Source organism: Wickerhamomyces ciferrii, contig 00007 (assembly GCF_000313485.1).
Source record: "Wickerhamomyces ciferrii WGS project CAIF00000000 data, strain NRRL Y-1031 F-60-10, contig 00007, whole genome shotgun sequence".
Classification (NCBI taxonomy): Eukaryota; Fungi; Ascomycota; class Saccharomycetes; order Phaffomycetales; family Wickerhamomycetaceae; genus Hansenula; species Hansenula ciferrii.
This window is the reverse complement of record NW_011887733.1, coordinates 23,163-39,509: the sequence shown is the minus strand read 5'-3', so window position 1 is coordinate 39,509 and position 16,347 is coordinate 23,163. Positions and strand designations below refer to the sequence as shown.

Genomic DNA, 16,347 nt, shown 5'->3' with positions numbered 1-16,347 from the left:
CCTAGACTCCTAGGCAGAGTGCTTAGTCAGCAGCCTTCTGGAAAGTCTTGTCAAAAAAAAAAGATCAACAAATTGAGAAAAAACCTTCAAAAGAACAAACAGACAGGCAGAAGACCAGAAGACCAGACAGGCTCAACACAACAGAGCCAAAAACAGGAACAAGAAGACAGACAGTTGATACTTCAGACACACTGGACCAAGAGACAAAGCCCAGACGTTCAATTGATAAACTTTCCTTTGAGCTCACAATATCTCCCCATTATTAAGACCCTTGAAAAACACATCAACATCAACAACATCGATTGATATATCATGGGGAATAGTTCATCCAAACAGAAAAATGACTCTTTGAAAGCGTACCCACAATTCCAACGAAGCGATACACAGAACTCTACAAAATCTTCACGGTCCCTAAGATCAAGAAGGTCCATGTCCAGAGATTCTGATGCTTCTTCGTTTAAAACAGCAACTGATTCTCCATCTTTAATGCCACATTCACCATTGGTATCTAGAAAGAATTCTTCCACTACAATCCATCAACAATTGAATCAATCTTCAAATAACAATCAAAATAATTACAAATCAAATAGTTTTTCATCAGATCTTCCAGCTTTGAATGTCACGTCTCCAGATGGGAATTATACAAATGTTCAATTGCCACCTTCAATGGTTCATGTCGAACCAAGACAACCAATCTTGAGAAACAACAGTGACGCTGTAGAGGACTTGTTGAGGGCTCAACAGGAACATAAACAGCAGCAGCAGCAAGATGGCTCTGTGAATAATAGTGATTCTGGTGTCAATGATCAAGATGGAAATAGTGTGAATCCAGGACAAAATATTTCAAATGAATCACAACAAAACAACAATGAAAACAATAATGATAACAATAACTCAAACAACTCAAATAACCAATCAGATAATTCATTATCTATAAATGCTAATATACCGAATCATGTTGGTGATTCTTCAGATATACCCAATACTCCAAGTAGTAAAAAAAATTCATTTTCAAATTATTCAACTCCATTTCAATCACTAATAAATCCAACAAATAATGTATTACAAGTAAATGGAAATCAAATAGATATTGAAGAATTAATTCAAAGATTATTAGATGCAGGTTATTCTGGGAAAAGAACTAAAAATATATGTTTAAAAAATTCAGAAATTGCAACAATTTGTTCAAAAGCTAGAGAAATTTTCTTAAGTCAACCAACTTTATTAGAATTATCACCACCTGTTAAAATTGTTGGTGATGTTCATGGTCAATTTGGTGATTTAATTAGAATGTTTACCAAATGTGGGTTCCCACCTGCTGCAAATTATTTATTTTTAGGTGATTATGTTGATAGAGGTAAACAATCACTTGAAACTATATTATTATTATTATGTTATAAAATTAAATATCCAGAAAATTTTTTCCTTTTAAGAGGTAATCATGAATGTGCAAATGTTACAAGAGTTTATGGATTTTATGATGAATGTAAACGTCGTTCAAATATTAAAACTTGGAAATTATTTATTGATACTTTTAATACATTACCATTAGCTGCAATTGTGGCAGGTAAAATTTTTTGTGTTCATGGTGGACTTTCACCAGTTTTAAATTCAATGGATGAAATTAGAAATGTTAATAGACCAACTGATGTTCCAGATTTTGGTTTAATTAATGATTTATTATGGTCAGATCCAACAGATGCATTAAATGAATGGGAAGATAATGAACGAGGTGTTTCATATTGTTTTAATAAAGTTGCTATAAATAAATTTTTACAAAGATTTGGATTTGATCTTGTTTGTCGTGCTCATATGGTTGTTGAAGATGGTTATGAATTTTTTAATGATCGTTCATTAGTCACTGTATTTAGTGCCCCAAATTATTGTGGAGAATTTGATAATTGGGGTGCAGTTATGAGTGTTTCTGAAGAATTATTATGTAGTTTTGAATTATTAGATCCTTTAGATTCTGTTGCTTTAAAACAAGTTATGAAAAAGGGGAAACATGAAAGAAGAATTGCAAATTTAACTGCTTCACAATCAAATAGTAATCATGGAAGTTTTAATCATGGAAGTTTCTTATCATCAAATAATAACAATAATAATAATCAAAACAACTCAACTGCTAATAATGCAATTACTGCATCATCATGAATACTTAAAAAATCAAGATCAAATTTATAAAATTTTATTCATTTCTACAAATTCATTAAACTTTGAATAATCAATATCAAATGAATTCTTTTTCATTTCCTATACATATACAAAATTCAAACATTTATTTCAATTTATTCTTGCTTTTATTAGTACAATTGTCATTAAATTATTGATATATCAAAAAATATCAAAAATCACATATATATTTATTTCAAATCAATTTTCAAATCAATTTTTCAAATTTATGTTTCAAATTTATTATGATTTCTCAAACTTTTTATTGTTTATAATTTCTACTTCTTTTCTTCCTTTTTTTGTTTGATTTTTTATCTTTTTTAATGCGTTTATGTCAATTTTAAATAACAAAACATATATGATCATTTGGAATGTGATCAATTCAATTACTTATAAATATAATTTTAATCAATATCAATTTTATGTAATTAAACCAAAAAAAAACCCCAAAAAAAAAGAGTTCAACAAAGCTTAGATGTTTATATATAACAAATCAAATAGATGTTGTAAAGTAAAAACTCATGTAGCCGTTAAATATCCCCAATCTTTATCATTTCTTTGGTAAATATCCATCATAAAGTACTTTATTAACATCAGTAATTCTTAAATCATAAACTCCATTAGTATCTTCCCAACCAAATTCATCTAAATTTGATTCAATAACAGAATCATCATCAACAATCGTACATAAATTTCCTAAACTTGGTGTTTCAATTTCAATATTCCACATTTGTAAAGCAATATAAATATAAAGCATAGTCATTAATATTGTACAACTTAGTGAAAGACTCCACCATCTCGAAGGGTAATAATAAATACCAATTTGATTTAAATAAAATTTTGGTGTAAATGTCCAAATTAACCAAATTATATGAATTGCAGTTATGGTTAAATATAAGGCAAATCCTCGATACTCGGTTAATGGAGTGACTTGATTTGATATAGTAACATCTGATTCTCTTGCAAGAATATCAGTTAATTTATAATTTATTGAAGTTTGAGGTTTTTGATAAACTATATCTTCATATTCAAAATATTGTTTTGTTGTTGTGTTTGTTGATTTATTTGAATTGGGATTTTTACTAGTTTCATTTGATAAATTTTGTAAAGTTGATGTTGATTTTGATGCTTGTTTGTTTGATAATAATTTCAGCTTTTGAACATTAGGATTCATAATACAACCATTGACTTAAAATGATCACTGTTAAGGATTCATAGTACAAGTTTATACATCTTCTTCTCATATTGAAATAGTGTCAAAAATCAAAACAGATGGTGTCCGGATGTCATCAAGAACATATAATCTACAATTTTAATAATACATAAAAGTATAAATTATTGAATATTCTTGTGTTTTCTTTGCAATATTAATATATTAAAAAACTGTTCATTAGCTTATATTATAAATAAAGTTCCTTTTTGATAAAGTCATAGTTATTCATTTTGGTGGTTTGATTAGCATTCTTCATGTTTAATTTGGTTTGATATGATTAGCTTGTTGTATTATCTTTTGATTTATTATTAAAAGTTCGACTTAAATTATGAAATTGACCTCTACCACGACCTCTACCACGACCTCTAAACCCACCACGATTTCCTCTTGTTGATGGACGTTCAATTGGTGTTTTAGTATCAGATGATGATTCTTCTTGTTTTGTATTAGGTTTAGTAGTATTACCATTTGTTTTTAAAATTGGTTCAGTTGGTGGATTACTTGGTGATTTGGAATTTGATTTAGAATTTGATTTAGGTTTCTCATCTTTATCAGATTTTACAATTGGTTCAACAGGTTCCACAGGCTTCACTGTTTCCACAGTTTCAACAGATGTTTTTCTCGATCCACCTCTACCACCTCTTCCACCTCTACCTCTTCCACCTCTACCACGAGAACCACCTCTTGCAGCACCTTTGATTTTTATAGTGGAGAATTCACCTTCAGATACTAATTGATCATTTAAATCAATGATATTATCTTCTTTATCTTCAATCTCTTTTGCATCTTTCTCCACTTTTTCAACTTTTTCAACTTGTTTATCTTCTTTATCTTTTTGATCTTTATCATTATTTTTCTTTCTAATTAATGATTTATTTTGATAAATTTTCCTACCTTGATGATTTGTATAAGTTTCAGGTTTTATAATTGAAGGATCATCAGGACTTAAATATTCTTTATGTTTCTTCTTGGTACTATTATTATCAATTTTTGAGTCTGATATATCAACTTTTGAAGGTTTTGATTTTATTACATCAGATTTTTTCTTTTGTTGAGGTTTAAGTTCTTTATCATTATTCTCTGTAGGTACTTCATTTTCTTTTATCTTTTCTTTTGGTTTATTTTCATTTTCATCTTCTTTTTCAATTTTTTGTTTATCCTCCACTGGTTGTTGTTGTTGTTGTTGTGAGGGTATATCTTTTTCCTTTTGAGTAATACTTTCTCTTCTAACAAATCTTCCACCTTCAGGTTGTTTTGAAGAATTATTTTTCCTTTTCAATAAAACTTTTGGTTTTGGTTTTAAATATTTTTCTTCTTGTTTTGTTTCTTTTGATTCATTAGATTTGAAAACATCTATTGATACTGGAGTTGGTATTTTTGGTATTTCAGATTCATTCTGTTTAATCTTCCATGCAGTTATTTCAGGTTGGAGTGCAGGTTTTAATTCTTTTTTTCTAGGTGAAGCTGGTTGACTTAATTTTAAATGTGAATGTGTAGATTGTGGAGTAGAATTTTTACTATGAGTTTCATTAACTTGTTGTGGTTGTGGTTTTGATTCTTGTTTAACTTCCTCTATTTGTTCCTCTTCATGACCTAAAGTTTTAAAAGTAGTTTTATTAATTTCTAAATCATGTAATTTTTTTTCAATTTCCAATTGTTTTGAAAGAGTATCAACAGGTTTTGCACTACCAAAAGGATTTGATTTTTTTGGAGTTGGAGCAGGTTTTGGTTCCATTAATGGTGGTAATTCCACTGGAGGTTGAGGTTTTGGTTGATGTAATTGAGGTTTTTGATGGATTAATTCAGGTGATTTACTATAAAATCTTGATTGACGTGGTGGATATCCACCATTTGTATAATTATTTTTTTTCTCCATTGAAATTGATGGATCATCAGATTCAGATAATTTTTGATTTAAATCATTATAAGTTTGGAAATCACCAAAATTCCCAATATTTACTTGAATTTTTCCGTATAAAGGTCCCAAATATAAATCATTCCATCTCAAGACTTTTTCAAAATCTTTTAAATCATTTAATTCAATAAATGAAACTTTTTTATTTTTATTAATAATTAAGTCCAAATCATTCTGAAAACTTAATTTATCATGATTAAATTCCCAAAATATTTTAAATTTTAAAAATTTCATAAATCTTGATTGAAATAAATCTTGAATATGTTCAGAACCAAAATGATTAGGAATATTTGTAAATTTAACAATAAATGGAGGAGATTTTGGATAATTTAAATGACCATGATTTTGATTTGATGCAAACGTTTGATGAGAATTACTTTGATAATTTAAATAATCTTCATGATAATGATTATGATGATTATTTTGTATAATTGGTACACTAATTGAACTTAAATCAACTTCATCATCTGCCCAATTCTTACCACCACCCAGGGCTGTAAAACGGTGTTAGCATAGATCAATCTAGAATTGTAGTTGTTATACTCACTTGCATCAGCATAAAATTCTTGTAAAGATAGTTTTTTCTTACTTGCTAATAAATTCCATTGTTAATATAAAATGTTGTTGCGATATTAGCACATCAAATACATACCCATTCTTTGTAGTTCAATTCAATTCAATTCAGTTCAGCGATAGTGATATGTTAATCTTGTGATATCTTTACCCAGTGAGAGATATAACCTTTATTTGTGATAGATTTGTGATTGACTGAATATGTTTTAGTTGTATTTCACTACAAATTACAATGGAATCTTTTGAATTTGGTGTCAGCTTTAATTAATTTAAATTTACAAAGAGTGTGGTAGACTTCCTAATTGGGTAATGAAAGTGTGAAGAGTGTTGTATTATATATACTATGGAATTATATAACAATAGAAAACATGGAAATCAAATTGAATGTCATGAGATGACACTGTGACAGTGTTTTAATTGTATTTTAATAGCTGTTCAACTTGTTATTATATAATTGTTTATTTCTGTCTATTAATTATCCGGTATTAATACTCTTTGATTACTCCGAGTTGAATACAATATTATACAACGCGATTGACTATGAAATAACTAAGATACTTTTGCAATAAACTGGTTCTTTTGTATTCAATTGCTATCTCAACTATTCATACTTGAGCATCATATTCACATTAATCACTTGTTTCTTATACCTTCTATTACTAAGTTGATGTCTTCTTTGTCTTCTTCTACTTTGTATTTGTTTTCCTTTCATGTACGACGCGGTTTGGAAAGTTTTGAAAACCCGTATCAACTTGCATGAATATTTACAAATTTTTACCTCCTTTAACATTTTACTAGTCAATCAAAGGTACTTTTAGTCTTCATCCCTTCGGTAATTCTAATCATTATGTATAGCACCACTTCTATTTAGTATTCTATTTCTATTTTAGTATTAAAAATTAACCAAATTTGTATGAAAGCCATCGCGTACATGCATTAAATACATAAAACTTTTATATGGAGAAAGTCATTACACTGTGCATAGAAAAAGGGTTGAAATAAAGATGAGGTTCGATACCGTGTATTTATATTTATTAACCAATATTCCACTTTTCTGAACCATAAACTTAAACTGAACCATAAACACGTTAATACTTAATACCCATAAACTACTTAATACCAATAAACATATACCACAATGATGGGTTTTTTCAAATCACATAATTCAAAGAAAAGTATACAATCAATAAATTCAGATGATTTAACAAATCTTGATCCACCACAATTAAATCATTTACCAATTTTAAAACCAAGAAATAGTCATGATTCATTTATATCTCAAGTTAATCAAATGAATTTAATAACTGAAACAAATGGTGAAACTTTCCAATCAAATACAAAAAGACCTCAACAACCAAGTGACGATTTCACAGTTAATAATATAACTTTGGTTAGTAATGGATTAAAAGGTGAACAAGAACGTAATTTAATTTTAGAACAACAAGTTAAAATGTTATCACATCAAGCTGCAATGGCATTAGATAAATTATCTGAATCAAATAAAGAAAATGAAATATTACAAAAAGAGTTGAAAGAATTGAAAACAAAGCAAAACAAATTTTCAATAATTAGAAGAAAATCTTCAACTTTATCAAATAGTACTAATAGTACTATGGGGAATTCTGTATTTAGTCATTCAGCTAAAACATTTGGTGGTTCAAGATCTAAGAATAGTTCTATTTCTTCAATACAAACTAATATTGATCAATTAAAACATTCAAATGATGAATTTTTGGATCAAATTAATCATAATCATGAAAAAGAATTAAATATTTTACAATTGGAAATTATAAATTTAAAGAATGAATTGATTAATAAAGATTCTGATATTGAAGAATTAAAACAAGAACAATTAAATTTACAAGAAATCATTCAATCATTAAAAAAGGAGAATAAATCTATATTATCAAAATTAAAATTCCAAAAACAAAAAAGTTGTGTTGAATTAGAATATTATCAAAATCAATTAACAATTTTAAATAATCATATATCATCAAAGAAATCACGTACATTGGAATTATCTCATAAATTACAACTTTATAACCAAACAAAGTTAGGAATTGATAATACAAAGATGATCTTGAGCTTATAAACTATACAAATACAATAATAACGAATGTAATGAATGGACTTTGATATAATATAAATTAAATTGTAGTTTATATACATTACATAATCTTCACGTGACTTTCGCGAGTCATTTTTTTGTTATCTTTTTTTTAATTTTTTGATTTTTTTTTCCTTTTTTCAATGTAAACGAAAAAAAGAATTTTAAACTTTTTTATAAGCACGCGATAATATAGACTATTAAGAAGCCACAGTTAATTGATAAAGATATTTGTTTGATAGTTTTTACTTTGTGTGCTTTGGTATTTGATATTGGATATTTGTTTGTGATTTTATTTGTATTATTTGTGATTATATTGACTACTTTCGTTTTCCTTATCAAAAGTTGATCCCGGGTTCAAATATTTGGCATAAAGGTAGATATCGTTTAAAAGATATATGAATCAAGATTTATAAAGATCAACAAGGAATTATAGAACTATAGAGAGATAAAGAATTCATCAATAAAGAATCAAATACAACACATCATGACAGATTTAACTCATAGAAGAAAAAGATGGACCCTAGGTCTAATAATGTTATCAATTGTAATATTTTCATGGGTATTATCATCATTCTTAATAAGTGATATATTTGAAAAAGATCTTTATAGGAAACCTTTTTTCATAACATATATTAATACTGCAACTTTTACATTTTATCTTATACCATACTTGAAGAAAATTTTGAAAAATTATTATAGAAATGGTTCTTTACATTATAAAGAAATTGAACAAGAATTCCTAAATTCAATAAATTCTTCAGATGATGAAGAAATTTCACTTAATAGTGAAAATGAATATTCTTCTAAATTATCATTAAATGATACAATCAAATTAAGTGCTCAATTTTGTATCGTTTGGTATTTAGCTAATCTTTCAACAAATGCATCATTAAGTTATACAAGTGTTGGTTCTCAAACAATTTTATCATCAACTTCTTCATTTTTCACTTTAATTATTGGTGCTTTAGTTAAGACTGAAAGCTTCAGTAATATTAAAGTTTGGGGTCTTATAATATCATTCATTGGTGTTATAATAATTACCAAAACTGATAGTGATTCAGTTTCACATGAATTAGAAAGAACTCCTCTAAGTATATTGATTGGGAATTCATTAGCTTTAATCGGGGCATTACTTTATGGGATTTATACAACATTATTAAAATATAAGATTAAAGATGAATCAAGAATTAATATGAAAGTATTTTTTGGATTTGTTGGAGTTTTCAATTTATTTTTCCTTTGGCCATCATTAATAATTTTCCACTTGACTGGGATTGAAAAATTTGAATTACCAAGTGGGACTGAAGTCATTGTTATAATATTAATAAATTGTTTAATTACATTTATTTCTGATTTTTGTTGGGTTAAAGCAATGTTATTAACTTCTCCATTAATTGTTACCGTGGGACTTTCTACAACTATACCATTAGCAATGATTGGTGATTTAATATTTAAAAATGAAAAAATTACATTTTTATATATTATTGGTGCTCTAATGATTGGGATTTCATTTTTTGTTATTAATAGAGATGCAGAAAATGAAAAACATATTGAGTAATTAGTCATTCATATATAGCATTTTTGTTTTCTGGTTTCTTTTTGCATTCAATTGGGTTTTTTTGTATTTATTTATATAGAGGGATATAAACATACATGGCATTATTTATAATAAAAACTTGTAATTTCTATAACTTCTATACAATTTATAACCATTTTGTTAATTGATATGGATAACCAGGATCTTTAACTAAGAAAATTTTTGTTAAATAATTGAATATATAAAAGACACCAAATGAAAACACTAAAGTTAAAGAATTTTTAATAACATCATCATTAATCTTTGGAATATATGAAGTTAGTCCAACAATTAATCCACCTAATGATAAATAAATCCCTGTTATAACAAATGTCTCCAATCCAAATTGCCAATGTTGTCCACCACTAAAATACATGATATGACCTTTATCATCTTTAGCAATTAATGGGATACCTCTTATCACGGTAAACATATATCCACTAACCAATATAGTTGTTATTAAAACAACAATAAATCTAATAATAATTGATTTATTAACTTTATTTAATATCTTCTTCTTTAGGATTAAAACTGAAAAAAAAGTTGCAAAAAAATATAAAGCAAATGAAGAAATTTCAAAATCTGGTTGTATTATAATCTTAGTATTTGAAATTTTTGTTATAAAACTTGCAAAATCTAATGGATCATTTAGGGCAGATTCACTTATTGTATAAGGGAAATGAGGACTTGTAACATTATAATTTGGATCTTTTGTAGGAGGGAAAACCCATAATTTTGGAACTTCTTTTAAACCAAGGTCTCTGAAAACTTGTTCAGTAGTTTCAAATTCCACAATTGTGAAAAAAACATCATTAGATTCAGGATTTGTTGAATGAAAAGATTTTGAAACTAATTTATATTGTGGATCAAATTTTTTACATGTATCACATCCAAATTTTTCAGATGTTGTTGTGAATAAAACTGAAAGATAATAATCTCGATCTCCTGTTATGATCTGATGGAAATTATCATTGTTTAAATATATGATTCCTTGGTCTGTTTTCAATGTATTTAATGATTCTGATGATAATGCACAAAACACGGTTTGAATGAATACCGTTAATATTAATAAGAATTGAGATCTGTTCATCTTGAGCTGCAACCTAGAAACCAATAACCTTGAGACCGATTACACAACCAACAACCAACACCAATTATCAACAATCAGTTCGTTGATATGAAAGTAATACTTCAATTCAAAATCGTGTTCATGTTCAAAATTGTTTACTTTAAAACTTTCGAGATGCCAAATATCAAAAATTCCCATATCGGGGAAATTCCGGTGGTATGAAATAATGCTTAAAACTTGAGATTTCATGGGTTTTAATTGGATTTTTTTGGTTTAAAAGAGTACTATAGTGAAATTTTATATAATAATTCATTTCAAACCACTTTCAAAGTCATAAACTTCTTTTTTCCTGGTTGAATTTGAGCAAGTGTATAACATTTTCCTATATAGTAATTGAAATACCCCCGGTTTGTGCACGCTCTTTGTTTACCTTTTTGAATTTTTTTATTTTGATTTTGAAATTGAAAGAAATTTGTTTGACAAAAGGAATACACTTTTAAGGGGGATTGTTGGTTCTTTATATCAATTAGAAGTGTTAATCATGGATTACGGTGTGCTATCAGGGTTTGTTCAATACCAACAGGCGAAATCTGCAGTGGAATCGGTCATCAATAAGGAAATTAGTCGTCGTTCTTTAGTTCAAAATGCTATATTATTGAAAACTGTCCTAAGTCAACAATTACAATTGGAATCAAATGTTCAAAAAGAATCTAAAGATCAATCTTCAATAAAGCAAGATTTATCTAAATTACAACATGAAAAAAAATTATTAGAAAATAAAATTAATATGTTAAATTCTGAAATTGAAACATGGAAAAAAAAATCTTCAAATCAATCAACATTACAAAAAGAAACAATGAGTTTGAAAACTCAATTAACAAGACTGAATAATCAGTTAAATGAATCAAGAAACGAATTGGGAAAAGTTAAACAACAATTTGTTACTCAAAAAGCGGTTCTTGAATCTAAATTAGAAAATGCTAAAAAAAATATTAAAAATCTTAAAGATAAAAAACCACCTGTTTCATCACCTTCTAAACAACCAAGTTCAATTCTGTCACCAGTTAAATCTAAAACCCTGAATAATACAAATAATAATCATGAAAAATTAGGTTTGAAAAAACCATTGATTTCAAATATTTCAGTTTCTCCATTTTTAAATAAAAATACCAAAAATAAATCACCATCTAAACTTCCAACTTCTCGATTACAAAACAATAATGATAATTTCCAATCACCAGCACCATTAAATGGTCAAAATTTACTGGCAACTTCAACACCAGGTAATTTCATATCACCATTGAAAAATCAAAAATCAAAAAAATCAAGTGGATTAAAAAATTTAATCTCACCAAGTAAACCACCAACAAATGAATCATCAGATTCTAAAAAAACTAAAAAACCTTCATTATTTGATGATGATGATGAAGATGATGATGATTTATTTGGCACTTCTATAAAGAAATTTGATAACAAGAATTCTGGCACAAATGAAAAGGAAAATGAAAAGCAAAATGAAGATCAAATTGAAAAGGAGAAAGAACCTGAAACAGAAGAACCTAAAAAAGGTGGAAGAAGAAAAAGAAAAATTGGTCCAAAGGCAATAGTTGAAGATGAAATTGATGAAGAACAAAAATTTAGTCCTTTGAAGAAAGTTAAATTATTGGATAAAATTGGTGGTATAAGTCCATTGAAACAAAGAAAACAAGAAAGAAATCTGTTTAAAGTCTGATAAAACAAACAAATAAAGAAATAAATACCCTAGATATGTGAATGAACCGTATAAATTGTCAAAATTTTGTAGTTTTGTATTGTTTTGTAATTGTGATGATATGCGCGAAATTTATCACCATAAACAAAAACAAACATTTGAACTTTTGACTTTTGACATATATCAAATTGTCACAAAAGTTAATCAATTTCATACCATAAACCAATAGAGTTCCAAAAATGGACCGCAATACCAAAGTCATAAGGTCAACAGACTATGATGCTCTCTCATGTCGTATCTCAGCTCATAAAAAACAATACATCCAAGATGAATATCTTCAACATATAATACATGGTTTTGAAAAATTTTTAAAATATGAATATAAATTATCATCAAGAAGAATTTTGAATTCAATTATTAATAGTGTTAAATTACCAATTATTAATAGAGGGACTTATATACGGACTAGATCAATTGATTTGATAATTGAGAAGTTCTTGGAGAAATTTGAAAGTGATGATGTTCAAATTATTAATCTTGGTGCTGGTTCTGATACAAGACCTTTTAAATATTTACCAACAAATGAACAGATAAGCTGGGTTGAATTTGATTTTAAAGATTCTACAAAATTGAAAAATGCTACTATAGTGACTGATCCTATATTATCTAAGAAAATTGGGATTAAACCAATTTCTGATATAGAAAATTTAGATAATTTTTATAATGGATTAAATGATTCATTAATTTCAGATAGGTATAAATTAATTGCAATTGATTTAAGAGATATTAAAACTCTCCAAGACATACTAAATCAATTTTTAAATAAAGATAAACCAACTTTGATAATATCAGAATGTATGTTATGTTATACAGAATCTTTAAATTCCACTGAAATATTACAAACTTTGAAATCATTTTTCACAAAAACTTCAATAGTTATTTATGATCCAATTGGTGGTGATGATAATTTTGGTAATGTTATGATTGAAAATTTAAAAATAAGAAATATTTCCATGCCATCATTATTAGAATTTAATACATTGGATAAATATTCACAAAGATTGAAAGACTTGGGATTTCAAGATGTTAAAATTGATAATTTAAATAATATTATGAATAATTGGATTAATGATGATGAAAAAAGAAGAATTTCAAAATTAGAATTCTTGGATGAATTAGAAGAATTGAATTTATTATTAGAACATTATTGTTTAATCTTAACTACTTGTGGGTTTGATTGGTCTGAATTTGATTTAGAATTCACCCAATGAAAATTAGAAAAATAAATCATATGCATCATTAATATATACCCTATTTGTTCATCTAAACATCAGCCCATCTCTTTCACCCTGATGTCTCCATTGACCACTTGGATTCGTACCACTTTCTAATTGATATAATCTCCAAGCTTCTCGTATATGTTCAGGTTGTAAAGGACCATTTTCATTAACTTTTTTCAAATCTAATTTTTTTAATTCATTTTTAATAATTTCAATTTCTTTTTTAACTTTTTCCATTTCTTCCACTGTTATACCATTTCTCTTGGTTTCTTTATATTCTTTTTTCAATTGATTATAAAGTTCTCTTTTTTCATTTAATTTATTTATATAATTTGCCTTATCATATCGAAGTTTTATATTTCTAGCTTTTTCAATAATCTCACCCATAAATACTTTAGAAACACCACTCAATACAATAGCAACATTATTTGATACACTTTGATTCAACACGGTATTTGCAATTTTTTTAACACCACCTCTATTAACTGTTGTTCTTCTATAATATTCATATCTTGACATTTGATCACGATCTAAATGATCCATTAATAATCGAAGTCTTTCTTCTTCATCTAATTCTTCTTCAGGTTCTTCAGGGATATCTTCTTCTTCTAGTGTGACTTTTTTACCATTTAAAACACTTTCAAAAATCTTTCTATTTATAAATTCTGATTCTTCATCTAATAAATCACTAAATAATTCTTCAACTTCAGATTCATCTTGTGAAGAGTTTAAATCTGAACCATTATCATTCTCATCCATTGGGACATCTGATAGTTGTAAGTCTTCATCTTCTTCTAAATTAGACATCTTTGAAAACAATTCAATCCAATCTGGTTTATATACTTTTCTTTGGATGATTGACGTCTTTGATGTTTATAGTATTCTAAGCGCTTTTAATTAAAAAACAATTGGGAAATTTTCGCGGAAAAGAAATCTGTTATTGAACCGTTTTGATGACAGACGTATAAACTACAAATTATTTTAAAAAGAAGGACAAAATATCAAATAATTCATTATTTTATACAAGTTTGACTGGAATCATGGTCTTGCGTATCTAAATAGCTTAATTTCCGAGATAATTCTGAAAATACCCAAGAAACAAACGATAGAAAGTGGTCCTAATAAAGGTAAATATACTGCAACTTTATGTTCTTGTGGGAAAAATGATTGTTGAACCATTTCTCTATCAAAAAATGCTAATTCACTATACTCAAGCATTTTATTTGACTCTATTAATGCCCTATCCCAATCTTTATCATAGTTTGCACTCTTGATAGTATTTTCTCTAGCTTTTAATGCATTTTGAACATTTTTTAAAACTGTTTTAGGAATTGACATATTTGGTAATGATTTAGATAATTTTAATAATGAACTTAATGAATCTGTTCCTCTAATTAAATTTGTGAAAATTGAATAAACTTTAATGGCATCTAATCTAATTTGTAAAGTTTTTGGATGTTTTGGTAAACCTAATAAAGTTATTAATTCAGATGTAAATTTTTCAAAAATTGGACGTAATTCATGTTCATTTAAAACTGAATTTGGTTTTAATGATTCCTTTTGTAAAATTAATGACCCCCATTGTGGGAATAAAAATGCATTTTTGGAAGAATCAAATTCAAAATTTAATGGTGAAACTGATTTAGATGGATAATATAAGACAAAATTTAATGTTGGATAATTAAAATTATTTGATGAAATATCCCATTCTGAAAAATCCACAATTGTAGAAAGATCTTTTAAAGTTATAGCATTTGAACTATTAACTAAGTTCAATTCTGTAAAATACTTAATTTCTGAATCAATAGTAAAATTAACATAATTTTGAAATGTTTCCACAATTGGTTGGAAAAAAATATCTAAAGCTTCATTAATTTTCCAATCAACTAAATCTCCATCACCAGTTAATAATTTAAAAGATAAATGAACTTTTGGTGAATAATTAATTGCCTTATTATTTTTTTGTTGATTCTTAATTTTGAAGAATTCCAATTCTGAATTGAAAATATGATAAAGAACAGTTTGAGTTATGAAATAAGGTAAATCATTATTCTTGATACTTGATAATGTATAATATAATACAGTTAATCTTGTTGATGGATCAACTGCAATACCTTCACCATCACCAATTTCTAGTTCTAATATATAATCATCTGGGCCTGGTTCATCAAATCTTAAAGTAACATTCCAATCCACAATCAATTGTTCATTTGGATCTTGATTCATTTTGAAAATTTCATGATCAATTTGTATTTGAGTTGATTCTGCGAGGTCTGGGAAATATAATCCATCATTAATCTTAACGAAAACCTCACGATGGATCTTTAAATCAATATTTTGATTTGCCTGTAGCATATTGATGAAATTGGAGGGCAATGGAGCTCTATAAATCTCTGTTAACTTCATCCATAATGGGAACCCAATCAAGAAGTATAATGCTAATATTGACAGCACGACATATCGCCTCGTTGATAATGATTCTCTGGTTTCTGAGTGGATAATCTGCTTGACTCTTTCAGCCTTGTCCAGCACCGCTGGTCTCTCTACTTCTTCATTCATTCTTTAATCGATCCTTTTTTGGAAATCTGACTGTCCTGTGTTTCTTACTTTTCCATTGTTTTTGCTTTTGACATTTCAATTATTTGTAAACACGAAAAATCAGAAAAATCTGCCATTTTTGAAAGTGTCGTTTGAAATTTTTTGTTATAAACTTTTTGCGATGACTTTT

The 16,347-nt window shown here is 27.2% G+C and overlaps 9 protein-coding genes across 9 annotated transcripts; 5 read left to right on the top strand and 4 right to left on the bottom strand.

The window, feature by feature from the left end:
* Positions 1-312: 312 nt before the first annotated feature.
* Positions 313-2,154, top strand: PPZ1 (salt homeostasis regulator; the record flags this gene model as incomplete). Its single annotated transcript, XM_011278917.1, has 1 exon — positions 313-2,154. The coding sequence occupies one exon, from the start codon at positions 313-315 to the stop codon at positions 2,152-2,154; it is 1,842 nt and encodes a 613-aa protein (XP_011277219.1).
* Positions 2,155-2,722: 568 nt separating this feature from the next.
* On the bottom strand, positions 2,723-5,956 carry BN7_358 (uncharacterized protein; the record flags this gene model as incomplete). The annotated part of the gene is made up of 3 exons (XM_011278916.1): positions 2,723-3,360; positions 3,731-5,794; positions 5,953-5,956. 3 exons carry the CDS (start codon positions 5,954-5,956, stop codon positions 2,723-2,725), a joined length of 2,706 nt encoding a protein of 901 aa, XP_011277218.1.
* A 1,055-nt stretch (positions 5,957-7,011) lies between these two features.
* On the top strand, positions 7,012-7,965 carry BN7_357 (Autophagy-related protein; the record flags this gene model as incomplete). The annotated part of the gene is made up of 1 exon (XM_011278915.1): positions 7,012-7,965. One exon carries the CDS (start codon positions 7,012-7,014, stop codon positions 7,963-7,965), a length of 954 nt encoding a protein of 317 aa, XP_011277217.1.
* Positions 7,966-8,467: 502 nt separating this feature from the next.
* On the top strand, positions 8,468-9,541 carry BN7_356 (uncharacterized protein; the record flags this gene model as incomplete). The annotated part of the gene is made up of 2 exons (XM_011278914.1): positions 8,468-8,527; positions 8,660-9,541. 2 exons carry the CDS (start codon positions 8,468-8,470, stop codon positions 9,539-9,541), a joined length of 942 nt encoding a protein of 313 aa, XP_011277216.1.
* A 145-nt stretch (positions 9,542-9,686) lies between these two features.
* Positions 9,687-10,649, bottom strand: OST6 (dolichyl-diphosphooligosaccharide--protein glycotransferase; the record flags this gene model as incomplete). Its single annotated transcript, XM_011278913.1, has 1 exon — positions 9,687-10,649. One exon carries the CDS (start codon positions 10,647-10,649, stop codon positions 9,687-9,689), a length of 963 nt encoding a protein of 320 aa, XP_011277215.1.
* A 520-nt stretch (positions 10,650-11,169) lies between these two features.
* On the top strand, positions 11,170-12,360 carry LRS4 (Lrs4p; the record flags this gene model as incomplete). The annotated part of the gene is made up of 1 exon (XM_011278912.1): positions 11,170-12,360. One exon carries the CDS (start codon positions 11,170-11,172, stop codon positions 12,358-12,360), a length of 1,191 nt encoding a protein of 396 aa, XP_011277214.1.
* Positions 12,361-12,578: 218 nt separating this feature from the next.
* PPM1 (leucine carboxy methyltransferase) lies at positions 12,579-13,610 on the top strand (the record flags this gene model as incomplete). The annotated part of the gene is made up of 1 exon (XM_011278911.1): positions 12,579-13,610. One exon carries the CDS (start codon positions 12,579-12,581, stop codon positions 13,608-13,610), a length of 1,032 nt encoding a protein of 343 aa, XP_011277213.1.
* Positions 13,611-13,658: 48 nt separating this feature from the next.
* TAF11 (TATA-binding protein-associated factor TAF11) lies at positions 13,659-14,426 on the bottom strand (the record flags this gene model as incomplete). Its single annotated transcript, XM_011278910.1, has 1 exon — positions 13,659-14,426. The coding sequence occupies one exon, from the start codon at positions 14,424-14,426 to the stop codon at positions 13,659-13,661; it is 768 nt and encodes a 255-aa protein (XP_011277212.1).
* A 231-nt stretch (positions 14,427-14,657) lies between these two features.
* GPI17 (GPI-anchor transamidase GPI17) lies at positions 14,658-16,178 on the bottom strand (the record flags this gene model as incomplete). Its single annotated transcript, XM_011278909.1, has 1 exon — positions 14,658-16,178. One exon carries the CDS (start codon positions 16,176-16,178, stop codon positions 14,658-14,660), a length of 1,521 nt encoding a protein of 506 aa, XP_011277211.1.
* Between the last annotated feature and the right edge of the window lie 169 nt (positions 16,179-16,347).